The sequence below is a fragment of the Heptranchias perlo genome, unplaced genomic scaffold (genome assembly GCF_035084215.1).
Source record: "Heptranchias perlo isolate sHepPer1 unplaced genomic scaffold, sHepPer1.hap1 HAP1_SCAFFOLD_258, whole genome shotgun sequence".
Lineage (NCBI taxonomy): Eukaryota > Metazoa > Chordata > Chondrichthyes > Hexanchiformes > Hexanchidae > Heptranchias > Heptranchias perlo.
Genome location: NW_027139270.1, coordinates 105785 through 126889, shown reverse-complemented (window position 1 = coordinate 126889; position 21105 = coordinate 105785). Strand labels below are relative to the sequence as shown.

Below are 21105 nucleotides of genomic sequence, written 5' to 3'. Positions count from 1 at the left end.
CTGGATATACCCTGCTATCCGTGGTACACACCTGGATATACCCTGCTATCCGTGGTACACACCTGGATATACCCTGCTATCCGTGGTACACACCTGGATATACCCTGCTATCCGTGGTACACACCTGGATATACCCTGCTATCCGTGGTACACACCTGGATATACCCTGCTATCCGTGGTACACACGAGGAAGCCACACTCACGTGATCAGCTGTGTGTTATCATGCTTCACATGGAGCCACAGCTTCTGCCTCCATTTGAGGAAGGCCCACAGAGCAGTGTTGGGATCCTCACTCATTGTGATCTGGTCTGACTCTGTCCAGACCTCCAGGCCAATCAGTGCAATTCGAATGTTCATCGTTCTGTAAAACTGTTGAGGAAGAAAGCAAAGACACTAAGAAACAAACCAATGTACATCAGACTGAGGGGCCATCTGACCTGCAGTGTGACACTGGGTATAGAACAGCACTGGAACATGGCACTGGGTATAGAACAGCACTGGAACATGGCACTGGGTATAGAACAGCACTGGAACATGGCACTGGGTATAGAACAGCACTGGAACACGGCACTGGGTATAGAACAGCACTGGGACATGGCACTGGATATTGAACAGCACTGGGACATGGCACTGGGTATAGAACAGCACTGGAACATGACAATGGGTATAGAACAGCACTGGGACATGGCACTGGGTATAGAACAGCACTGGGACATGGCACTGGATATTGAACAGCACTGGGACATGGCACTGGGTATAGAACAGCACTGGAACATGGCACTGAGTATAGAACAGCACTGGAACATGACACTGGGTATAGAACAGCACTGGAACACGGCACTGAGTATAGAACAGCACTGGAACATGACAATGGGTATAGAACACACTGGAACACGGCACTGGGTATAGAACAGCACTGGAAAATGGAATGGATGTAGAACAGCACTGGAACATGGCACTGGGTATAGAAAAGCACTGGAAAATAGCACTAATAAGTACCAGCACTGGAACATGGCACTGGTCACAGAATAGCACTGGAACATGGCACTTCACATGTGCAGCACTGGAACATGGCACTGGTTATAAAATAGCACTGGAAAATGGCACTAGGTATAGAACAGCACTGGAACATGGCACTGGGTGTAGACCAACACTGGGACAAGGCACTGGGTGTAGGCCAGCACTGGGACAAGGCACTGGGTGTAGAACAACACTGGGACATGGCACTGGGTGTAGGCCAGCACTGGGACAAGGCACTGGGTGTAGGCCAGCACTGGGACATGGCACTGGGCGTAAAACAACACTGGGACATGGCACTGGGTGTAGAACAGCACTGGGACATGGCACTGGGCGTAAAACAGCACTGGGACATGGCACTGGGCGTAAAACAGCACTGGAACATGGCACTGGGTATAGAACAGCACTGGGACATGGCACTGGGTGTAGAACAGCACTGGGACATGGCACTGGGCACCAAACACAGGAGCAGGAGGAGGCCATTCAGCCCTTCGAGCCTGTTCCGCCATTTAATTAGACCATGGCTGATCTGTATCTTAACTCCATCCACCTGCCTTGGTCCTGTAACCATTAATACCCTTTGACGAACAAAAATCGACCAGTCTCAGTTTTGAAAGCTCCAATTGACCCCCGGCCTCAGCAGCTTTTTGGGGGAGAGAGTTCCAGATTTCCACCACCCTTTGTGTGAAGAAATGTTTCCTGACATCACCCCTGAACGGCCTGGCTCTAATTTTAAGGTTCTGCCCCCTTATTCTGGACTCCCCCCACCAGAGGAAATAGTTTCTCTCTATCGACGCTATCAAATCCTTTAATCATTTTAAACACCTCTTAAACAGTTCCCCTTAAATGTATCTACATTATTCACCTCAACTACTCCTTGTGGGAGCGAGTTCCACATTCTCACCACTCTCTGGGTAAAGAAGTTTCTCCTGAATTCCCGATTGGATTTATTAGTGACTATCTTATGTTTATGACCTATAGCTCTGGTCTCCCCCACAAGGGGAAACATCTTCTCTACCTCTATCCCATCAAACCCTTCATAATCTTAAATACCACAAGGAGTAGTTAAGGTGAATAACGCAGATGCATTTATAACATGATCTAATAACATAGATGCCTGGGTGACCGCCAGGCAGAGTAAAAGGACGAGGCAGGTAGAGCAGGAGTCCCCTGGGGCCGTCTCCCTCTCAAACAGATATACCGCTTTGGATACTGTTGGGGGAGATGGCTTATCAGGGGAAAGCAGCAAGAGCCAGGTTCGGGGCACCACGGGTGGCTCTGCTGCACAGGAGAGGAGGAAGAAGAGTGGCAGGGCGATGGTGATAGGGGATTCAATTGTAAGGGGAACAGATAGGCGTTTCTGTGGCCGCAAACGTGACTCCAGGATGGTATGTTGCCTCCCTGGTGCTTGGGTCAAGGATGTCACGGAGCGGCTGCAGGACATTCTGAAGGGAGAGGGTGAACAGCCAGTAGTCGTGGTCCATATCGGTACCAACGACATGGGTAAAAAAAGGGATGAGGTCCTGCAAGCAGAATATAGGGAGTTCGGAAATAAATTAAAAAGCAGGACCTCTAAGGTAGTAATCTCAGGATTACTCCCAGTGCCACGTGCGAGCGAGAGCAGAAACAGGAGAATAGACCAGATGAATGCGTGGCTTGAGAGATGGTGTCGGAGGGAGGGTTTAAATTCCTGAGGCATTGGGACCGATTCTGGGAAAGGCGGGACCTGTACAAGCTGGACGGGCTGCACCCAAGCAGAACCGGGACCAATATCCTCACGGGGGCAGTTGCTAGTTCTGTTGGGGAGGGTTTAAACTAGTATGGCAGGGGGATGGGAACCAAAGGGCAGGTACAGATAGGACAAATTCAGACCAGGAAACGGGAAGTAGAAAAGCAGTTAGTGACGTAGTTAGTGACTCAGAAAGGCAAAAGAAGCAAAGGTTAAATAGTGTTCAGCACAGGAATTTGACGGGGTTAAAGGGTATATACTTCAATGCAAGGAGTATTACAAACAAAGCAGATGAGCTAAGGGCACAGATAGACACATGGCAGCACGATATCATTGTTATAACGGAAACCTGGCTTAAAGAGGGGGATAATTGGCAGCTCAATATCCCTGGATATAGAGTTTTCAGGCAGGATAGAGTGGGTGATAAAAAAGGAGAGGGGAGTAGCATTATTGGTTAAAGAATCAATTCCAGTTGTGAGAAGGGATGATCTGCTAAATGGATCATCAATCGAGGCCATATGGGTTGAGCTAAGAAATAAAAAAGGGGCAGTCACACTAGGAGTGAACTATAGACCCCCGAATAGTGAAAGGGAGATAGAAGAACAAATATGTAGGCAAATTTCCGAGTGCAAAAATAAGAGGGCAATAATAGTAGGGGACTTCAACTACCCTAACATCAACTGGGATTCAAACAGTGTGAGGGGCACAGAGGGGGCAAAATTCTTGATCGGTGTCCAGGAGAACTTTTTTAGCCAGTACGTGACAAGCCCAACAAGAGGGGATGCAATTCTAGATTTAGTCCTGGGAAATGAAGATGGGCAAGTGGGTGAAGTGACAGTGGGTGACCATATTGGGGATAGTGACCACAATTCAGTTAGTTTTAGCATTATTATGGAAAAGGACAGAGTTAAATCAGGAGTAAACGTTTCAAATTGGGGGAAGGCAAATTTTACAGAACTAAGAGGTGATTTGACAGAAGTGGACTGGACACAACTACTTGAGGAGAAATCAGTGGAAGCCAGTGGGAGGCTCATCTGCTTTGTTTGTAATACTCCTTGCATTGAAATTCTACGGGTACAATGCAGACACGTCCCCTCAAAGAAAAAGGGTGGCACTGCCAAATTTAGAGCCCCCTGGTTGTCTGGAAGTATACGGGGCAAGATAAAGCAGAAAAAGAAAGCTTATGACTGTCACAGAAAACTAAATACTGCAGAAAGCCTAGAGGTATAGAAAGTCCAGGGATGACGTAAAAAAGGAAATAAGGAAAGCAAAGAGAGGGCATGAAAAAATATGAGCTAGTAAGATTAAAGAAAACCCAAAGATGTTTTATCAGTACATTAAGAACAAGAGGATAGTTAAGGAAAAGATGGGACCTATCAGGGATGATAAGGGTAACTTGTGTGTAGAAGCAGAGGATGTGGGTAGGGATTTAAATGAATATTTTGTCTCTGTATTCACAAAGGAAAGGGATGATCCGGACGTAGTAGTTAAAGAGGAGAGGTGTGAAATATTGGATAAGGTAAACATAACGAGAGAGGAAGTACCAGAGGAACTGGAATCCTTGAAAGTTGATAAGTCACCAGGGTCGGATGGATTGTTTCCTGGGCTATTGAAGGAAGCCAGGGAGGAAATAGCGGATGCTCTGAGGATCATTTTCCAATCCTCACTAGATACAGGGGAGGTACCGGAAGACTGGAAGACTGCAAACGTAGTACCATTGTTTAAAAAGGGGACGAGGGAAATGCCGAACAATTATAGGCCAGTCAGTCTTACCTCGGTGGTGGGCAAACTATTAGAATCAATACTGAGAGATAGGATAAACTGTCACTTGGAAAGGCATGGTTTAATCAGGGATAGTCAGCATGGATTTGTTCAGGGAAGGTCATGCCTTACAAATCTGATTAAATTCTTTGAGGAAGTGACAAGGAGGATTGATGAGGGTAGTGCAGTGGATGTTGTCTACATGGATTTTAGTAAGGCATTTGACAAGGTCCCACATGGCAGACTGGTCAGAAAGGTAAAAGTCCATGGGATACAGGGAAATGTGGCGAATTGGATCCAAAATTGGCTCAGTAACAGGAAACAAAGGGTAAAAGTCGATGGATGTCTTTGCGAATGGAAATCTGTTTCCAGTGGTGTGCCACAGGGCTCAGTGTTGGGTCCCTTGCTGTTTGTGGTATATATTAATGATTTGGACTTGAATGTAGGGGGCATGATTGGCAAATTTGCAGACGACACAAAAATTATCCGTGCAGTTGATAGTGAAGAGGATAGCTGTAGACTCCAAGAAGATATCAATGGGTTGGTGGAGTGGGCGGAAAAGTGGCAAATGGAGTTCAATCCGGAGAAGTGTGAGGTAATGCACTCAGGGAGGGCAAACAGTAAAAGGGAATACGCAGTAAACGGGAATATATTGAGAGGGGTAGAGGAAGTGAGAGACCTTGGAGTGCATGTGCACAGGTCCCTGAAGGTGGCAGTACAGGTAGATAAGGTTGTGAAGAAGGCATACGGAATGCTCTCTGTTATTAGCCGAGGTACAGAATACAAAAGCAGGGATATAATGATAGAACTGTATAAAACACTGGTAAGGCCACAGCTGGAGTACTGTGCGCAGTTCTGGTCACCACATTACAGGAAGGATGTAATTGCTCTGGAGAGAGTGCAGAGAAGATTTACAAGAATGTTGCCAGGGCTTGAAAATTGCAGCTACGAGGAGAGATTGGATAGGCTGGGGTTGTTTTCCTTGGAGCAGAGGAGGCTGAGGGGAGACTTGATTGAGGTGTACAAAATTATGAGGGGCCCAGATAGAGTAGACAGGAAGTACCTGTTTTCCCCTAGCGGAGAGTTCAAGAACTAGAGGACATAGATTTAATCTGATTGGCAGAAGGATGAGAGGGGACATGAGGAAAATCTTTTTTACCCAGAGGGTGGTGGGTGTATGGAATTCACTGCCCGAATTGGTGGGAGAGGCAGGGACCCTCAACTCTTTTATAAAGTACCTGGACCTGCACCTAAAGTGCTGTAAGCTGCAGGGCTACGGACCGGGTGCTGGAAGGTGGGATTAGAATGGGCACCTGGTTGTTCTTCGAGCCGGCGCGGACACGATGGGCCGAATGGCCCCCTTCTGGGCTGTATCTTTTCTATGGTTCTATTTAAGGGAAAACTAGATAAACACAGGAGGAAAAAAGGAATAGAAGGATAAGCTGATAGGGTGAGATGGAGTTGGGAGGGAGGAGGCTCGGGTGGAGCATAAACACCAGCATAGACCAGTTGGGCTGAATGGCCTGTTTCCGTGCTGTACATTCTATGTAAAAGCTAACTGGTCTATAGTTCCCTGGACTGGTTCTATCTCCCTTTTTAAATATCGGAATCACATTATCTTTCCTACCACCGAGGGGGAGGTGGGAAGATCGGGGGACATCGGAGGAGGTGAAGAGGGGGACATCGGATATCGGAGCAGGTTTCAAAGGAGGTGCATTTCGTGTTTTCACTTCCTTCCATGGTTTTTTATTTAATTTATTTTGTTTCTTGTTCCCTGATCTGGCCCTGGTTTCACCAGGGTCTCCAGGGGACCCACGTTTACTTCGAAGGAGGAAGCCTCCGAAAGCTTGTAGATTTCAAATAAAAATTGTTGGACTATAACTTGGTGTGGTAAAATTGTTTACAATTGTCAACCCCAGTCCATCACCGGCATCTCCACATCATGTTAATCACATTATGATTTTCTAAGTGCCCTGTTACCACTTCCTTAATAATGGATTCCAGCATTTTCCCGATGACTGATGTCAGGCTAACTGGCCTGTAGATCCCTGTTTTCTCTCTCCCTCCTTGATTGAATAGCGGGATTACATTTTCTACCTTCCAATCCGCTGGGACCGTTCTAGAATCTAGGGAATTTTGGAAGATCACAACCAATGCATCCACTATCTCTGCAGCCACCTCTTTTAGAACCCTTGGATGTCGGCCATCAGGTCCAGGGGATTTATCGACTTTTAGTCCCATTAATTCCTCCAGTACTTTTTCTCTACTGATATTAATTACTTTAAGTTCCTCACTCTCATTTACCCCTTGGTTCCCCACTATTTCTGGTACATTTTTTGTGTCTTTACTGTGAAGACAGATACAAAATATTTGTTCAATGTCTCTGCCATTTCCTGATTCCCCATTATAATTTCTCCACTCTCAGTCTCTAGGGGACCCACGTTTACTTTCTCTACTCTCTTCCTTTTTACATACTGTAGAAGCTCTTACAATCCGTTTTTATATTCTATTTTCTCCCTTTTTATCAATTTTTTGGTCGTCCTTTGCTGGTTTCTAAAACTCTCCCAATCCTCAGGCTCACTACTCTTTTGGTAACATTATAAGCCTCTTCTTTTAATCCAATACCATCCTTAACTTCTTTAGTTAGTCACGGATGGATCATTTTTCCCGTGGAGTTTTTATTCCTCAATGGAATGTATATTCATTGAGAATTATGAAATATTTCTTTAAATTTTCACCATTGCTTATCTACTGTCATATCCTTTAATCTAATTTCCCAATCTACCTTAACCAACTCACCCCCCATACCTATGTAATTGGCTTTATTTAAGTTTAAGACTAGTTTCGGACTTAAGTATGTCACTCTCAAACTCAATGTGAATACAAGGGGGCAGAAGTAATGCTGCAGCTGTACAAAACCCTGGTTAGACTGCACCTGGAGTACTGTGAGCAGTTCTGGGCACCGCACCTTCGGAAGGACATATTGGCCTTGGTGGGAGTGCAGCGTAGGTTTACTAGAATAATACCCGGACTTCAAGGGTTAAGTTACAAGGAGAGATTACACAAACTATTCCCTGGAGTTTCGAAGGTTAAGGGGTGATCTGATTGAAGTTTATAAGATATTAAGGGGAACGGATAGGGTGGATAGAGAGAAACTATTTCCGCTGGTTGGGGATTCTAGGAGTAGGGGGCACAGTCTAAAAATTAGAGCCAGACCTTTCAGGAGTGAGATTAGAAAACATTTCTACACACAAAGGGTGGTAGAAGTTTGGAACTCTCTTCCGAAAACGGCAATTGATACTAGCTCAATTGCTAAATTTAAATCTGAGATTGATGGAATTTTGTTAACCAAAGGTATTAAGGGGAATGGGACTAAGGCGGTTTATGGTGTTAGGTCACAGATCAGCCATGATCTCATTGAATGGTGGACCAGGCTCGAGGGGCTGAATGGCCTCCTGCTGATCCTAAGATTCTACGTTCCTAAGCGGGCTCAGATCAGCACTGGGACATTCCATGGGGAGATTTCCATTTCAGTATTTAAGCTTGAAGTGATTTCCTGTTGATCCAGCATTGGGCAGCAGCAGCTGAACCCGTTTCAGGCCCTGATAGTGTCTGAGACCAGGCTCACTCTCCACCCTGGTACACGCTGAGTACTGGGCCGCATCAGAATTCCAGTTAGTGCATTCTCCCCGTACCTTATCCACAAAGTTGGCTATTTCCAGGATCCTCTCCTTGGTTTTTATCAGATCCCCGAGTTGGCTCCGGAACTGAGGACGAGAAACAAAGACTGGAAGTAAACTTAATGCAGCAGATTTACATGGGAATCAGTAACTGGGCTGGAATATCATATCACACACTGACCCACACCCTATATCACACACTGACCCGCACCCGATATCACACACTGACCCACACCCTATATCACACACTGACCCACACCCTATATCACACACTGACCCACACCCTATATCACACACTGACCCACACCCTATATCACACTGACCCGCACCCGATATCACACACTGACCCACACCCTATATCACACACTGACCCACACCCTATATCACACACTGACCCGCACCCGATATCACACACTGACCCGCACCCTATATCACACACTGACCCGCACCCTATATCACACACCGACCCGCACCCTATATCACTCACTGACCCACACCCTATATCACACACTGACCCGCACCCTATATCACTCACTGACCCGCACCCTATATCACTCACTGACCCACACCCTATATCACACACTGACCCACACCCTATATCACACACTGACCCACACCCTATATCACACACCGACCCACACCCTATATCACACACCGACCCGCACCCCATATCACACACCGACCCACACCCTATATCACACACCGACCCACACCCTATATCACACACTGACCCACACCCTATATCACACACCGACCCACACCCTATATCACACACTGACCCGCACCCTATATCACACACTGACCCACACCCTATATCACACACCGACCCACACCCTATATCACACACCGACCCACACCCTATATCACACACCGACCCACACCCTATATCACACACTGACCCACACCCTATATCACTCACTGACCCGCACCATATATCACACACTGACCCGCACCCTATATCACACACCGACCCGCACCCTATATCACACACTGACCCACACCCCATATCACACACTGACCCACACCCTATATCACACACTGACCCGCACCATATATCACACACTGACCCACACTCCATATCACACACTGACCCACACCCTATATCACACACTGACCCACACTCTATATCACACACCGACCCACACCCTATATCACACACTGACCCACACCCTATATCACACACTGACCCACACCCTATATCACACACTGACCCACACTCCATATCACACACTGACCCACACCCTATATCACACACTGACCCACACTCTATATCACACACCGACCCACACCCTATATCACACACTGACCCACACCCTATATCACACACTGACCCACACCCCATATCACACACCGACCCGCACCCTATATCACACACTGACCCACACCCTATATCACACACTGACCCACACCCTATATCACTCACTGACCCACACCCTATATCACACACTGACCCACACCCTATATCACACACTGACCCACACTCTATATCACACACCGACCCACACCCTATATCACACACTGACCCACACCCTATATCACACACCGACCCACACCCTATATCACACACTGACCCACACCCTATATCACACACTGACCCACACCCTGTATCACACACTGACCCACACCCTATATCACACACCGACCCACACCCTATATCACACACTGACCCACACCCTATATCACACACTGACCCACACCCTATATCACTCACTGACCCACACCCTATATCACACACTGACCCACACCCGATATCACTCACTGACCCACACCCTATATCACACACTGACCCACACCCTATATCACACACCGACCCACACCCTATATCACTCACCGACCCACACCCTATATCACACACTGACCCGCACCCTATATCACACACCGACCCACACCCTATATCACACACCGACCCACACCCTATATCACACACTGACCCGCACCCTATATCACACACTGACCCGCACCCTATATCACACACTGACCCGCACCCTATATCACACACTGACCCACACCCTATATCACACATTGACCCACACCCTATATCACACACTGACCCACACCCTATATCACACACTGACCCACACCCTATATCACACATTGACCCACACCCTATATCACACACTGACCCACACCCTATATCACACACTGACCCACACCCTGTATCACACAGTGACCCACACCCTATATCACACACTGACCCGCACCCTATATCACACACTGACCCACACCCTATATCACACACTGACCCACACCCTATATCACACACTGACCCACACCCTATATCACACACTGACCCACACCCTGTATCACACAGTGACCCACACCCTATATCACACACTGACCCACACCCTATATCACACACTGACCCGCACCCTATATCACACACTGACCCGCACCCTATATCACACACTGACCCACACCCTATATCACACACCGACCCACACCCTATATCACACACTGACCCACACCCTATATCACACACTGACCCGCACCCTATATCACACACTGACCCACACCCTATATCACACACTGACCCACACCCTATATCACACACTGACCCACACCCTATATCACACTGACCCACACCCTATATCACACACTGACCCACACCCTATATCACACACTGACCATATTTTCTCACCTCGGAGTTGTCAGCTACGATGAAAAGCTCCACATATTTCACCGTGTCCCAGGAATCGCGGCGAACCTGGAGAAACCAGGGCAGTGTGGGCACAGAGGAATGATGAGACCCCAGAATACAAACCCCATCCCCCCTGTATATCAACCACATCCCCGGAATATAAACCCCCTCCCCCAGTATATAAACCCCCTCCCCTGGTATATAAACCCATCCCCTGGTATATAAACCCCCTCCCCCGGTATATAAACCCATCCCCCGGTATATAAACCCCCTCCCCCGGAATATAAACCCCCTCCCCTGGTATATAAACCCCCTCCCCCGGAATATAAACCCCCTCCCCTGGTATATAAGCCCCCTCCCCGAAATATAAACCCCCTCCCCGGAATATAAACCCCCTCCCCTGGTATATAAACCCGTCCCTTGGTATATAATCCCTTTCTCGCTTTATAATCCCCTCCCCCAGTATATAAACACCCTCCCCCAGTATATAAAACCCCTCCCCCAGTATATAAATCCCCATCCCCAGCATATAAACCCCCTCCCACAGTATATAAACCCCCTCCCCCAGAATATAAACCCCCTCCCCCATTATATAAACCCCCTCCCCCAGTATATAAACCCCCTCCCCCAGTATATAAACTCCCTCCCCGGTATATAAAAACCCTCCCCCAATATATTAACCTCTCCCCTAGTATATAAACCACAATCCCAGGAATATAGCCCCCTTCCCCGGTATATAAATCCCCTTCCCCGGTACATAGAAACATAGAAAATAGGAGCAAGAGGAGGCCATTCGGCCCTTCGGGCCTGCTCCGCCATTCAAAATGATCATGGCTGATCGTCCAACTCAGTTCCCTATTCCTGCTTTTTCCCCATATCCCTTGATCCCTTTAGCATTAAGAAATATATCTATCTCCTTCTTGAATACATCTAATGACTTGGCCTCCACTGCCTTCTGTGGTAGAGAATTCCACAGGTTCACCACCCTCTGAGTGAAGAAATTTCTCCTCATCTCGGTTCTAAATGGCATACCCCGTATCCTGAGACTGTGACCCCTGGTTCTGGACTCCCCAGCCATCGGGAACATCCTCCCTGCACCTAGTCTGTCCAGTCCTGTTAGAATTTTATATGTTTCGATGAGATCACCTCTCATTCATCGAAACTCGAGTGAATATAGGCCGAGTCGACCCAATCTCTCCTCATACGTCAGTCCTGCCATCCCAGGAATCAGTCTGGTAAACCTTCGTTGCACTCCCTCCATGGCAAGGACATCCTTCCTCAGATAAGGAGACCAAAACTGCACACATCCAATCCGGCCAATTACCGCCCCATCAGTCCACTCTCAATCATCAGCAAAGTGATGGAAGGTGTCGTCGACAGTGCTGTCAAGCGGCACTTAGTCACCAATAACCTGCTCACCGATGCTCAGTTTGGGTTCCGCCAGGGCCACTCGTCTCCAGACCTCATTACAGCCTTGGTCCAAACATGGACAAAAGAGCTGAATTCCAGAGGTGAGGTGAGAGTGACTGCCCTTGACATCAAGGCAGCATTTGACCGAGTGTGGCACCAAGGAGCCCGAGTAAAACTGAAATCAATGCGAATCAGGGGCAAACTCTCCAGTGGCTGGAGTCATCCCTAGCACAAAGGAAGATGGTAGTGGTTGTTGGAGGCCAATCATCACAGCCCCAGGACATTGCTGCAGGAGTTCCTCAAGGCAGTGTCCTCGGCCCAAACATCTTCAGCTGCTTCATCAATGACATTCCCTCCATCATAAGGTCAGAAATGGGGATGTTCGCTGATGACTGCACAGTGTTCAGTTCCATTCGCAAACCATCAGATAATGAAGCAGTCCGAGCCCGCATGCAGCAAGACCTGGACAACATCCAGGCTTGGGCTGACAAGTGGCAAGTAACATTCGCGCCAGATAAGTGCCAGGCAATGACCATCTCCAACGAGAGTGAGTCTAACCACCTCCCCTTGACATTCAATGGCATTACCATCGCCGAATTCCCCACCATCAACATCCTGGGGGTCACCATTGACCAGAAACTGAACTGGACCAGCCATATAAATACTGTGGCTGCAAGAGCAGGTCAGAGGCTGGGTATTCTGCGGCGAGTGACTCACCTCCTGACTCCCCAAAGCCTTTCCACCATCTACAAGGCACAAGTCAGGAGTGTGATGGAATACTCTCCACTTGCCTGGATGAGTGCAGCTCCAACAACACTCAAGAAGCTCGACACCATCCAGGACAAAGCAGCCCGCTTGATTGGCACCCCATCCACCACCCTAAACATTCACTCCCTTCACCACCGGCGCACAGTGGCTGCAGTGTGTACCATCCACAGGATGCACTGCAGCAACTCACCAAGGCTTCTTCGACAGCACCTCCCAAACCCACGACCTCTACCACCTAGAAGGACAAGAGCAGGTACATGGGAACACCACCACCTGCACGTTCCCCTCCAAGTCACACACCATCCCGACTTGGAAATATATCGCCGTTCCTTCATCGTCGCTGGGTCAAAATCTTGGAACTCCCTTCCTAACAGCACTGTGGGAGAACCTTCACCACACGGACTGCAGCAGTTCAAGAAGGCGGCTCACCACCACCTTCTCAAGGGCAATTAGGGATGGGCAATAAATGCCGGCCTCGCCAGCGACACCCACATCCCATGAATGAATAAAAAAAAACAATACTCCAGATGTGGTCTCACCAAGGCCCTGTATAACTGCAGTAAGACATCCCTGCTCCTGTACTCAAATCCTCTTGCAATGAAGGCCAACATACCATTCGCCTTCCTAACTGCTTGCTGCACCTGAATGCTCTCTTTCAGTGACTGGTGTACAAGGACACCCAGGTCTCGTTGCACCTCCCCTTTTCCCAATCTATCACCATTCAGATAATAATCTGCCTTTCTGTTTTTACAACCAAAGTGGATAACCTCACATTTATCCATGTTATACTGCATCTGCCATGTTCTTGCCCACTCACTCAACTTGTCTAAATCACATTGGAGCCTCTTTGCATCCTCCTCACAGCTCACATTCCACCCCAGCTTTGTGTCGTCTGCAAACTTGGAAATGTTACATTTAGTTCCCTCATCCAAATCATTGATATATATTGTGAATAGCTGGGGCCCAAGCACTGATCCCTGCGGTACCCCACTAGTCACTGCCTGCCACCCCGAAAAAGACCCGTTTATTCCTACTCTCTGTTTCCTGTCTGTCAACCAATTCTCAATCCATGCCAGTATATTCCCCCCAATCCCATGTGCTTTAATTTTGCACACTAACCTCTTGTGTGGGACCTTATCAAAAGCCTTCTGAAAATCCAAGTACACCACATCCACTGGTTCTCCCCTATCTATTCTACTAGTTACATCCTCAAAAAACTCCAGTAGATTTGTTAAGCATGATTTCCCTTTCATAAACCCATGCTGACTTTGTCCAATCCCATTAATGCCCTCCAAGTGTTCTGTTATCACATCTTTTATAATAGACTCTAACATTTTCCCCACTACTGATGTTAGGCTAACCGATCTGTAATTCCCTGTTTTTTCTCTCCCTCCTTTTTAAATAGTGGGGTTACATTTGCCACCCTCCAATCTGTAGGACCTGTTCCAGAGTCTATAGAATTTTGGAAGATGATCACCAATGCATCCACTATTTCCAGGGCCACTTCCTTTAGTACTCTGGGATGTAGATTATCAGGCCCTGGGGATTTGTCAGCCTTTAGCCTCATTAATTTCCCTCGCACTATTTTTTTTACGAATACTGATTTCCTTCAGTTCCTCCCTCTCACTGGACCCTTGGTTCCCTAACATTTCTGGGAGGTTATTTGTGTCCTCCTTTGTGAAGACAGAACCAAAGTATGTGTTTAATTGTTCTGCCATTTCTTTGTTCCCCATTATAATTTCCCCCATTTCTGACTGTAAGGGACCTACATTTGTCTTCACTAATCTTTTTCTCTTGACATATTTATAGAAGCTTTTACAGTCAGTTTTTATGTTCCCTGCTAGTTTACTCTCATACTCTATCTCTTTGTTCTCCTTTGCTGAATTCTGAACTGCTCCCAATCCTCAGGCTTACCGCTTTTTCTGGCAATTTTATATGTCTCCTCTTTGGATCTAATACTATCCCTAATTTCTTTTGTAAGCCACGGTTGAGCCACCTTTCCTGTTTTATTTTTGCGCCAGACAGGAATGAATAATTGTTGTAATTCCTGCACACATTCTTTAAATATTAGCCATTGCCTATCCACCGTCATCCCTTTTAGTAAAGTTCCCCAATCTATCATAGCCAACTCACACCTCATACTTTCGTAATTTCCTTTATTTAGATTCAGGACCCTAGATTCAGATTCAACTACTTCACTCTCCATCTTAATGAGGAATTCTATCATGTTATGGTCGCTCTTCCCTAAGGGACCTTGCACAACAAGATTGTTAATTAATCCTTTCTCATTGCACAATACCCAGTCTAGGATCGCCTGTTCTCCAGTTGGTTCCTCAACGTATTGGTCTAGAAAACCATCATGTACACACTCCAGGAATTCCTCCCCCACAGTATTATTGCTAATTTGGTTTGACCAATCTATATGTAAATTAAAATCACCCATTGATTATAGTTGTACCCTTCTTGCATGTGTCTCTAATTTCCTGTTTAATGCCCTCCCCTACATCTCCACTACTGTTTGGGGGCCTATAGACAACCCCCACCAACGTTTTCTGCCCCCTGGTGTTTCTTAGCTCCACCCATACAGATTCCACATTGTGATTTTCCGAGCCAATATCCTTCCTCACTATTGCATTGATTTCCTCCTTTACTAACAACGCTACCCCACCTCCTTTCCCTTTTTGCCTGTCCTTCCTAAATATTGAATACCCCTGGATGTTCAGTTCCCATCCTTGGTCACCCTGCAGCCATGTCTCCGTAATCGCAACTATATCATAACCGTTAATATCTCTCTGCGCTGTTAATTCATCGACCTTATTGCAAATGCTCCGCTCATTAAGACACAATGCCTTTAGACTTGTCTTTTTAAGATTGCTAGTCATCTTCGTTTTATTTTGCACTATGGCCCTATTTGTTTTTCGCCCTTGTTTTCTCTGCCTTCCACTGTTGCTTCTTCCCTTTCTGTCTTTTGTTTCTATCCTTGTTTCCTCCTCCTCTGACTCCCTGCTCAGGTTCCCATCCCCCTGCCATTCTAGTTTAAACCTTCCCCACCAGCACGAGCAAACACCCCCGCGAGGACATTGGTCCCGGTCCTGCTCGGGTGTAACCCATCCCGCTTGTACAGGTCCCACCTTCCCCAGAACCGGTCCCAATGTCCCAGGAATCTAAATCCCTCCCTCCTACACCATCCCTGCAGCCACGCATTCATCCTGTCTATTCTCCTGTTCCTATACTCACTAGCACGTGGCACTGGGAGTAATCCTGAGATCACTACCTTTGAAGTCCTGCTTTTTAATTTATCTCCTAACTCCTTAAATTCACCTTGCAGGACCTCATCCCTTTTTTTACCTATGTCGTTGGTACCGATATGGACCACGACTATTGGCTGTTCACCCTCCCCCTCCAGAATGCCCTGCAGCCGCTCCGTGACATCCTTGACCCGAGCACCAGGGAGGCAACATACCATCCTGGAGTCACGTTTGCGGCCGCAGAAACGCCTATCTGTTCCCCTTACAATTGAATCCCCAATCACTATAGCCCTGCCACTCTTCTTCCTCCCCTCCTGTGCAGCAGAGCCACCCGTGGTGCCATGAACTTGGCTCTTGCTGCTTTCCCCTGATAAGCCATCTCCCCCAACAGTATCCAAAGCGGTATATCTGTTTGAGAGGGAGATGGCCCCAGGGGACTCCTGCTCTACCTGCCTCGTCCTTTTACTCTGCCTGGCGGTCACCCATTTCCTTTCTGCCTGTGTAATCTTTACCTGCGGTGTGACCACCTCACTGAACATGCTATCCACGATAGTCTCAGCATCACGGATGCTCCACAGTGAATCCACCTGCAGCTCCAGCTCCGAAATACGGTTTGCCAGCAGCTGCAGCTGGACACACTTCCTGCACACATGGTCACCAGGGACACCTGTAGTGTCCATGACTTCCCACATAGTGCAGGAGGAGCAGATCACGGGTGCGAGCTGTGCTGCCATGGCTTGCCTTAGATTTACACTGAGTTCACCTCTCAGACTCTCCTCCCGCTCTCGGTCTCTCCTTTTATACTGTGCTCACCTCTCGGACTCTCCTCCTGCTCTCGGTCTCTCCTTTTACACTGAGTTCACCTCTCGGACTTTCTTCCCCCTCCCCGATATATAAACCCCACCCCCGTATATAAACCCCACCCCCGGTATATAAACCCCCTCCTCCGGTATATAAACCCCTCCCCCGATATATAAACCCCTCCCCCGATATATAAACCCCTCCCCTGTATATAAACCCCCTCCCCCAGTATATAAACCCCTCCCCCAGTATATAAATCCCCTCCGGCAGAATATAAATCACCTCCCCCGGTATATAAACCCCTCCCCCGGTATCTAAACACTTTCCCCCAGTATATAAACCCCTTCCCCCAGTATCTAAACACCTTCCCCCAGTATATAAACCCCTTCCCCCAGTATCTAAACACTTTCCCCCAGTATATAAACCCCTTCCCCCAGTATCTAAACACTTTCCCCCAGTATCTAAACCCCTTCCCCCAGTATCTAAACCCCTTCCCCCAGTATATAAACACTTTCCCCCAGTATCTAAACACTTTCCCCCAGTATCTAAACACCTTCCCCCAGTATATAAACACTTTCCCCCAGTATATAAACACTTTCCCCCAGTATATAAACACCTTCCCCCGGTATATAAACACCTTCCCCCAGTATCTAAACACCATCCCCCAGTATCTAAACCCCTTCCCCCAGTATCTAAACACTTTCACCCAGTATATAAACACCTTCCCCCAGTATATAAACACTTTCCCCCAGTATCTAAACCCCTTCCCCCAGTATCTAAACACTTTCCCCCAGTATATAAACACCTTCCCCCAGTATATAAACACCTTCCCCCAGTATATAAACACCTTCCCCCAGTATATAAACACTTTCCCCCAGTATCTAAACCCCTTCCCCCAGTATATAAACACTTTCCCCCAGTATCTAAACCCCTTCCCCCAGTATCTAAACACTTTCCCCCAGTATATAAACACCTTCCCCCAGTATATAAACACTTTCCCCCAGTATCTAAACACCTTCCCCCAGTATATAAACACTTTCCCCCAGTATATAAACACCTTCCCCCAGTATATAAACACTTTCCCCCAGTATCTAAACCCCTTCCCCCAGTATCTAAACACTTTCCCCCAGTATATAAACACCTTCCCCCAGTATATAAACACTTTCCCCCAGTATCTAAACACCTTCCCCCAGTATATAAACACTTTCCCCCAGTATCTAAACCCCTTCCCCCAGTATCTAAACACTTTCCCCCAGTATCTAAACACCTTCCCCCAGTATATAAACACTTTCCCCCAGTATATAAACACTTTCCCCCAGTATATAAACACCTTCCCCCAGTATATAAACACTTTCCCCCAGTATCTAAACCCCTTCCCCCAGTATCTAAACACTTTCCCCCAGTATATAAACACCTTCCCCCAGTATATAAACACCTTCCCCCAGTATATAAACACCTTCCCCCAGTATCTAAACACTTTCCCCCAGTATATAAACACCTTCCCCCAGTATATAAACACTTTCCCCCAGTATCTAAACACTTTCCCCCAGTATATAAACACTTTCCCCCAGTATATAAACACCTTCCCCCAGTATATAAACACTTTCCCCCAGTATCTAAACACTTTCCCCCAGTATATAAACACTTTCCCCCAGTATATAAACACCTTCCCCCAGTATATAAACACCTTCCCCCAGTATATAAACACTTTCCCCCAGTATATAAACACTTTCCCCCAGTATCTAAACACTTTCCCCCAGTATATAAACACTTTCCCCCAGTATATAAACACTTTCCCCCAGTATATAAACACTTTCCCCCAGTATATAAACACTTTCCCCCAGTATATAAACACCTTCCCCCAGTATATAAACACTTTCCCCCAGTATATAAACACCTTCCCCCAGTATATAAACACTTTCCCCCAGTATATAAACACTTTCCCCCAGTATATAAACACTTTCCCCCAGTATATAAACACTTTCCCCCAGTATATAAACACTTTCCCCCAGTATATAAACACCTTCCCCCAGTATATAAACACTTTCCCCCAGTATATAAACACTTTCCCCCAGTATCTAAACACTTTCCCCCAGTATATAAACACTTTCCCCCAGTATATAAACACTTTCCCCCAGTATATAAACACTTTCCCCCAGTATATAAACACTTTCCCCCAGTATATAAACACTTTCCCCCAGTATATAAACACCTTCCCCCAGTATCTAAACACTTTCCCCCAGTATATAAACACTTTCCCCCAGTATATAAACACTTTCCCCCAGTATATAAACACTTTCCCCCAGTATATAAACACCTTCCCCCAGTATATAAACACTTTCCCCCAGTATATAAACACTTTCCCCCAGTATATAAACACCTTCCCCCAGTATATAAACACCTTCCCCCAGTATCTAAACACCTTCCCCCAGTATATAAACACCTTCCCCCAGTATATAAACACCTTCCCCCAGTATCTAAACACCTTCCCCCAGTATATAAACACCTTCCCCCAGTATATAAACACCTTCCCCCAGTATCTAAACACCTTCCCCCAGTATATAAACACCTTCCCCCAGTATATAAACACCTTCCCCCAGTATCTAAACACCTTCCCCCAGTATCTAAACACTTTCCCCCAGTATATAAACACTTTCCCCCAGTATATAAACCCCTTCCCCCAGTATATAAACACCTTCCCCCAGTATATAAACACTTTCCCCCAGTATATAAACCCCTTCCCCCAGTATATAAACACCTTCCCCCAGTATATAAACACCTTCCCCCAGTATCTAAACACCTTCCCCCAGTATATAAACACCTTCCCCCAGTATATAAACACCTTCCCCCAGTATATAAACACCTTCCCCCAGTATATAAACATCTTCCCCCAGTATATAAACACCTTCCCCCAGTATATAAACACCTTCCCCCAGTATATAAACACTTTCCCCCAGTATATAAACACCTTCCCCCAGTATATAAACACCTTCCCCCAGTATCTAAACACCTTCCCCCAGTATATAAACACCTTCCCCCAGTATCTAAACACCTTCCCCCAGTATCTAAACACCTTCCCCCAGTATATAAACACCTTCCCCCAGTATCTAAACACTTTCCCCCAGTATCTAAACACTTTCCCCCAGTATATAAACACTTTCCCCCAGTATATAATCACTTTCCCCCAGTATCTAAACACTTTCCCCCAGTATCTAAACACCTTCCCCCAGTATATAAACACTTTCCCCCAGTATATAAACACTTTCCCCCAGTATATAAACACTTTCCCCCAGTATATAAACACTTTCCCCCAGTATATAAACACTTTCCCCCAGTATATAAACACCTTCCCCCAGTATCTAAACACCTTCCCCCAGTATATAAACACCTTCCCCCAGTATATAAACACCTTCCCCCAGTATCGAAACACTTTCCCCCAGTATATAAACACCTTCCCCCAGTATATAAACACCTTCCCCCAGTATATAAACCCCTTCCCCCAGTATCTAAACACCTTCCCCCAGTATATAAACCCCTTCCCCCAGTATCTAAACCCCTTCCCCCAGTATCTAAACCCCTTCCCCCAGTATATAAACACCTTCCCCCAGTATATAAACACCTTCCCCCAGTATATAAACACCTTCCCCCAGTATATAAACACCTTCCCCCAGTATATAAACCCCTTCCCCCAGTATCTAAACACCTTCCCCCAGTATATAAACACTTTCCCCCAGTATATAAACACCTTCCCCCAGTATATAAACACTTTCCCCCAGTATATAAACACCTTCCCCCAGTATATAAACACTTTCCCCCAGTATCTAAACACCTTCCCCCAGTATCTAAACACCTTCCCCCAGTATATAAACACTTTCCCCCAGTATATAAACACCTTCCCCCAGTATCTAAACACTTTCCCCCAGTATCTAAACACCTTCCCCCAGTATATAAACACCTTCCCCCAGTATCTAAACCCCTTCCCCCAGTATATAAACACTTTCCCCCAGTATCTAAACACCTTCCCCCAGTATATAAACACCTTCCCCCAGTAT

General features: G+C 46.7%; 1 protein-coding gene across 2 annotated transcripts in view; it reads right to left on the bottom strand.

Annotated features, from left to right (window-relative positions):
- The window catches only part of LOC137310523 (disintegrin and metalloproteinase domain-containing protein 33-like), a 382320-nt gene that overhangs the window by 256141 nt on the left and 105074 nt on the right, over positions 1-21105 (bottom strand). For both annotated transcript variants that reach the window (XM_067978293.1, XM_067978294.1), the window contains exons 7-9: positions 10827-10892; positions 8204-8275; positions 204-370 (exon numbers count right to left, since the gene is read on the bottom strand). In XM_067978293.1, coding sequence (XP_067834394.1) covers positions 204-370; positions 8204-8275; positions 10827-10892 — 305 coding nt within the window. The remainder of the gene's footprint in view (positions 1-203; positions 371-8203; positions 8276-10826; positions 10893-21105) is intronic.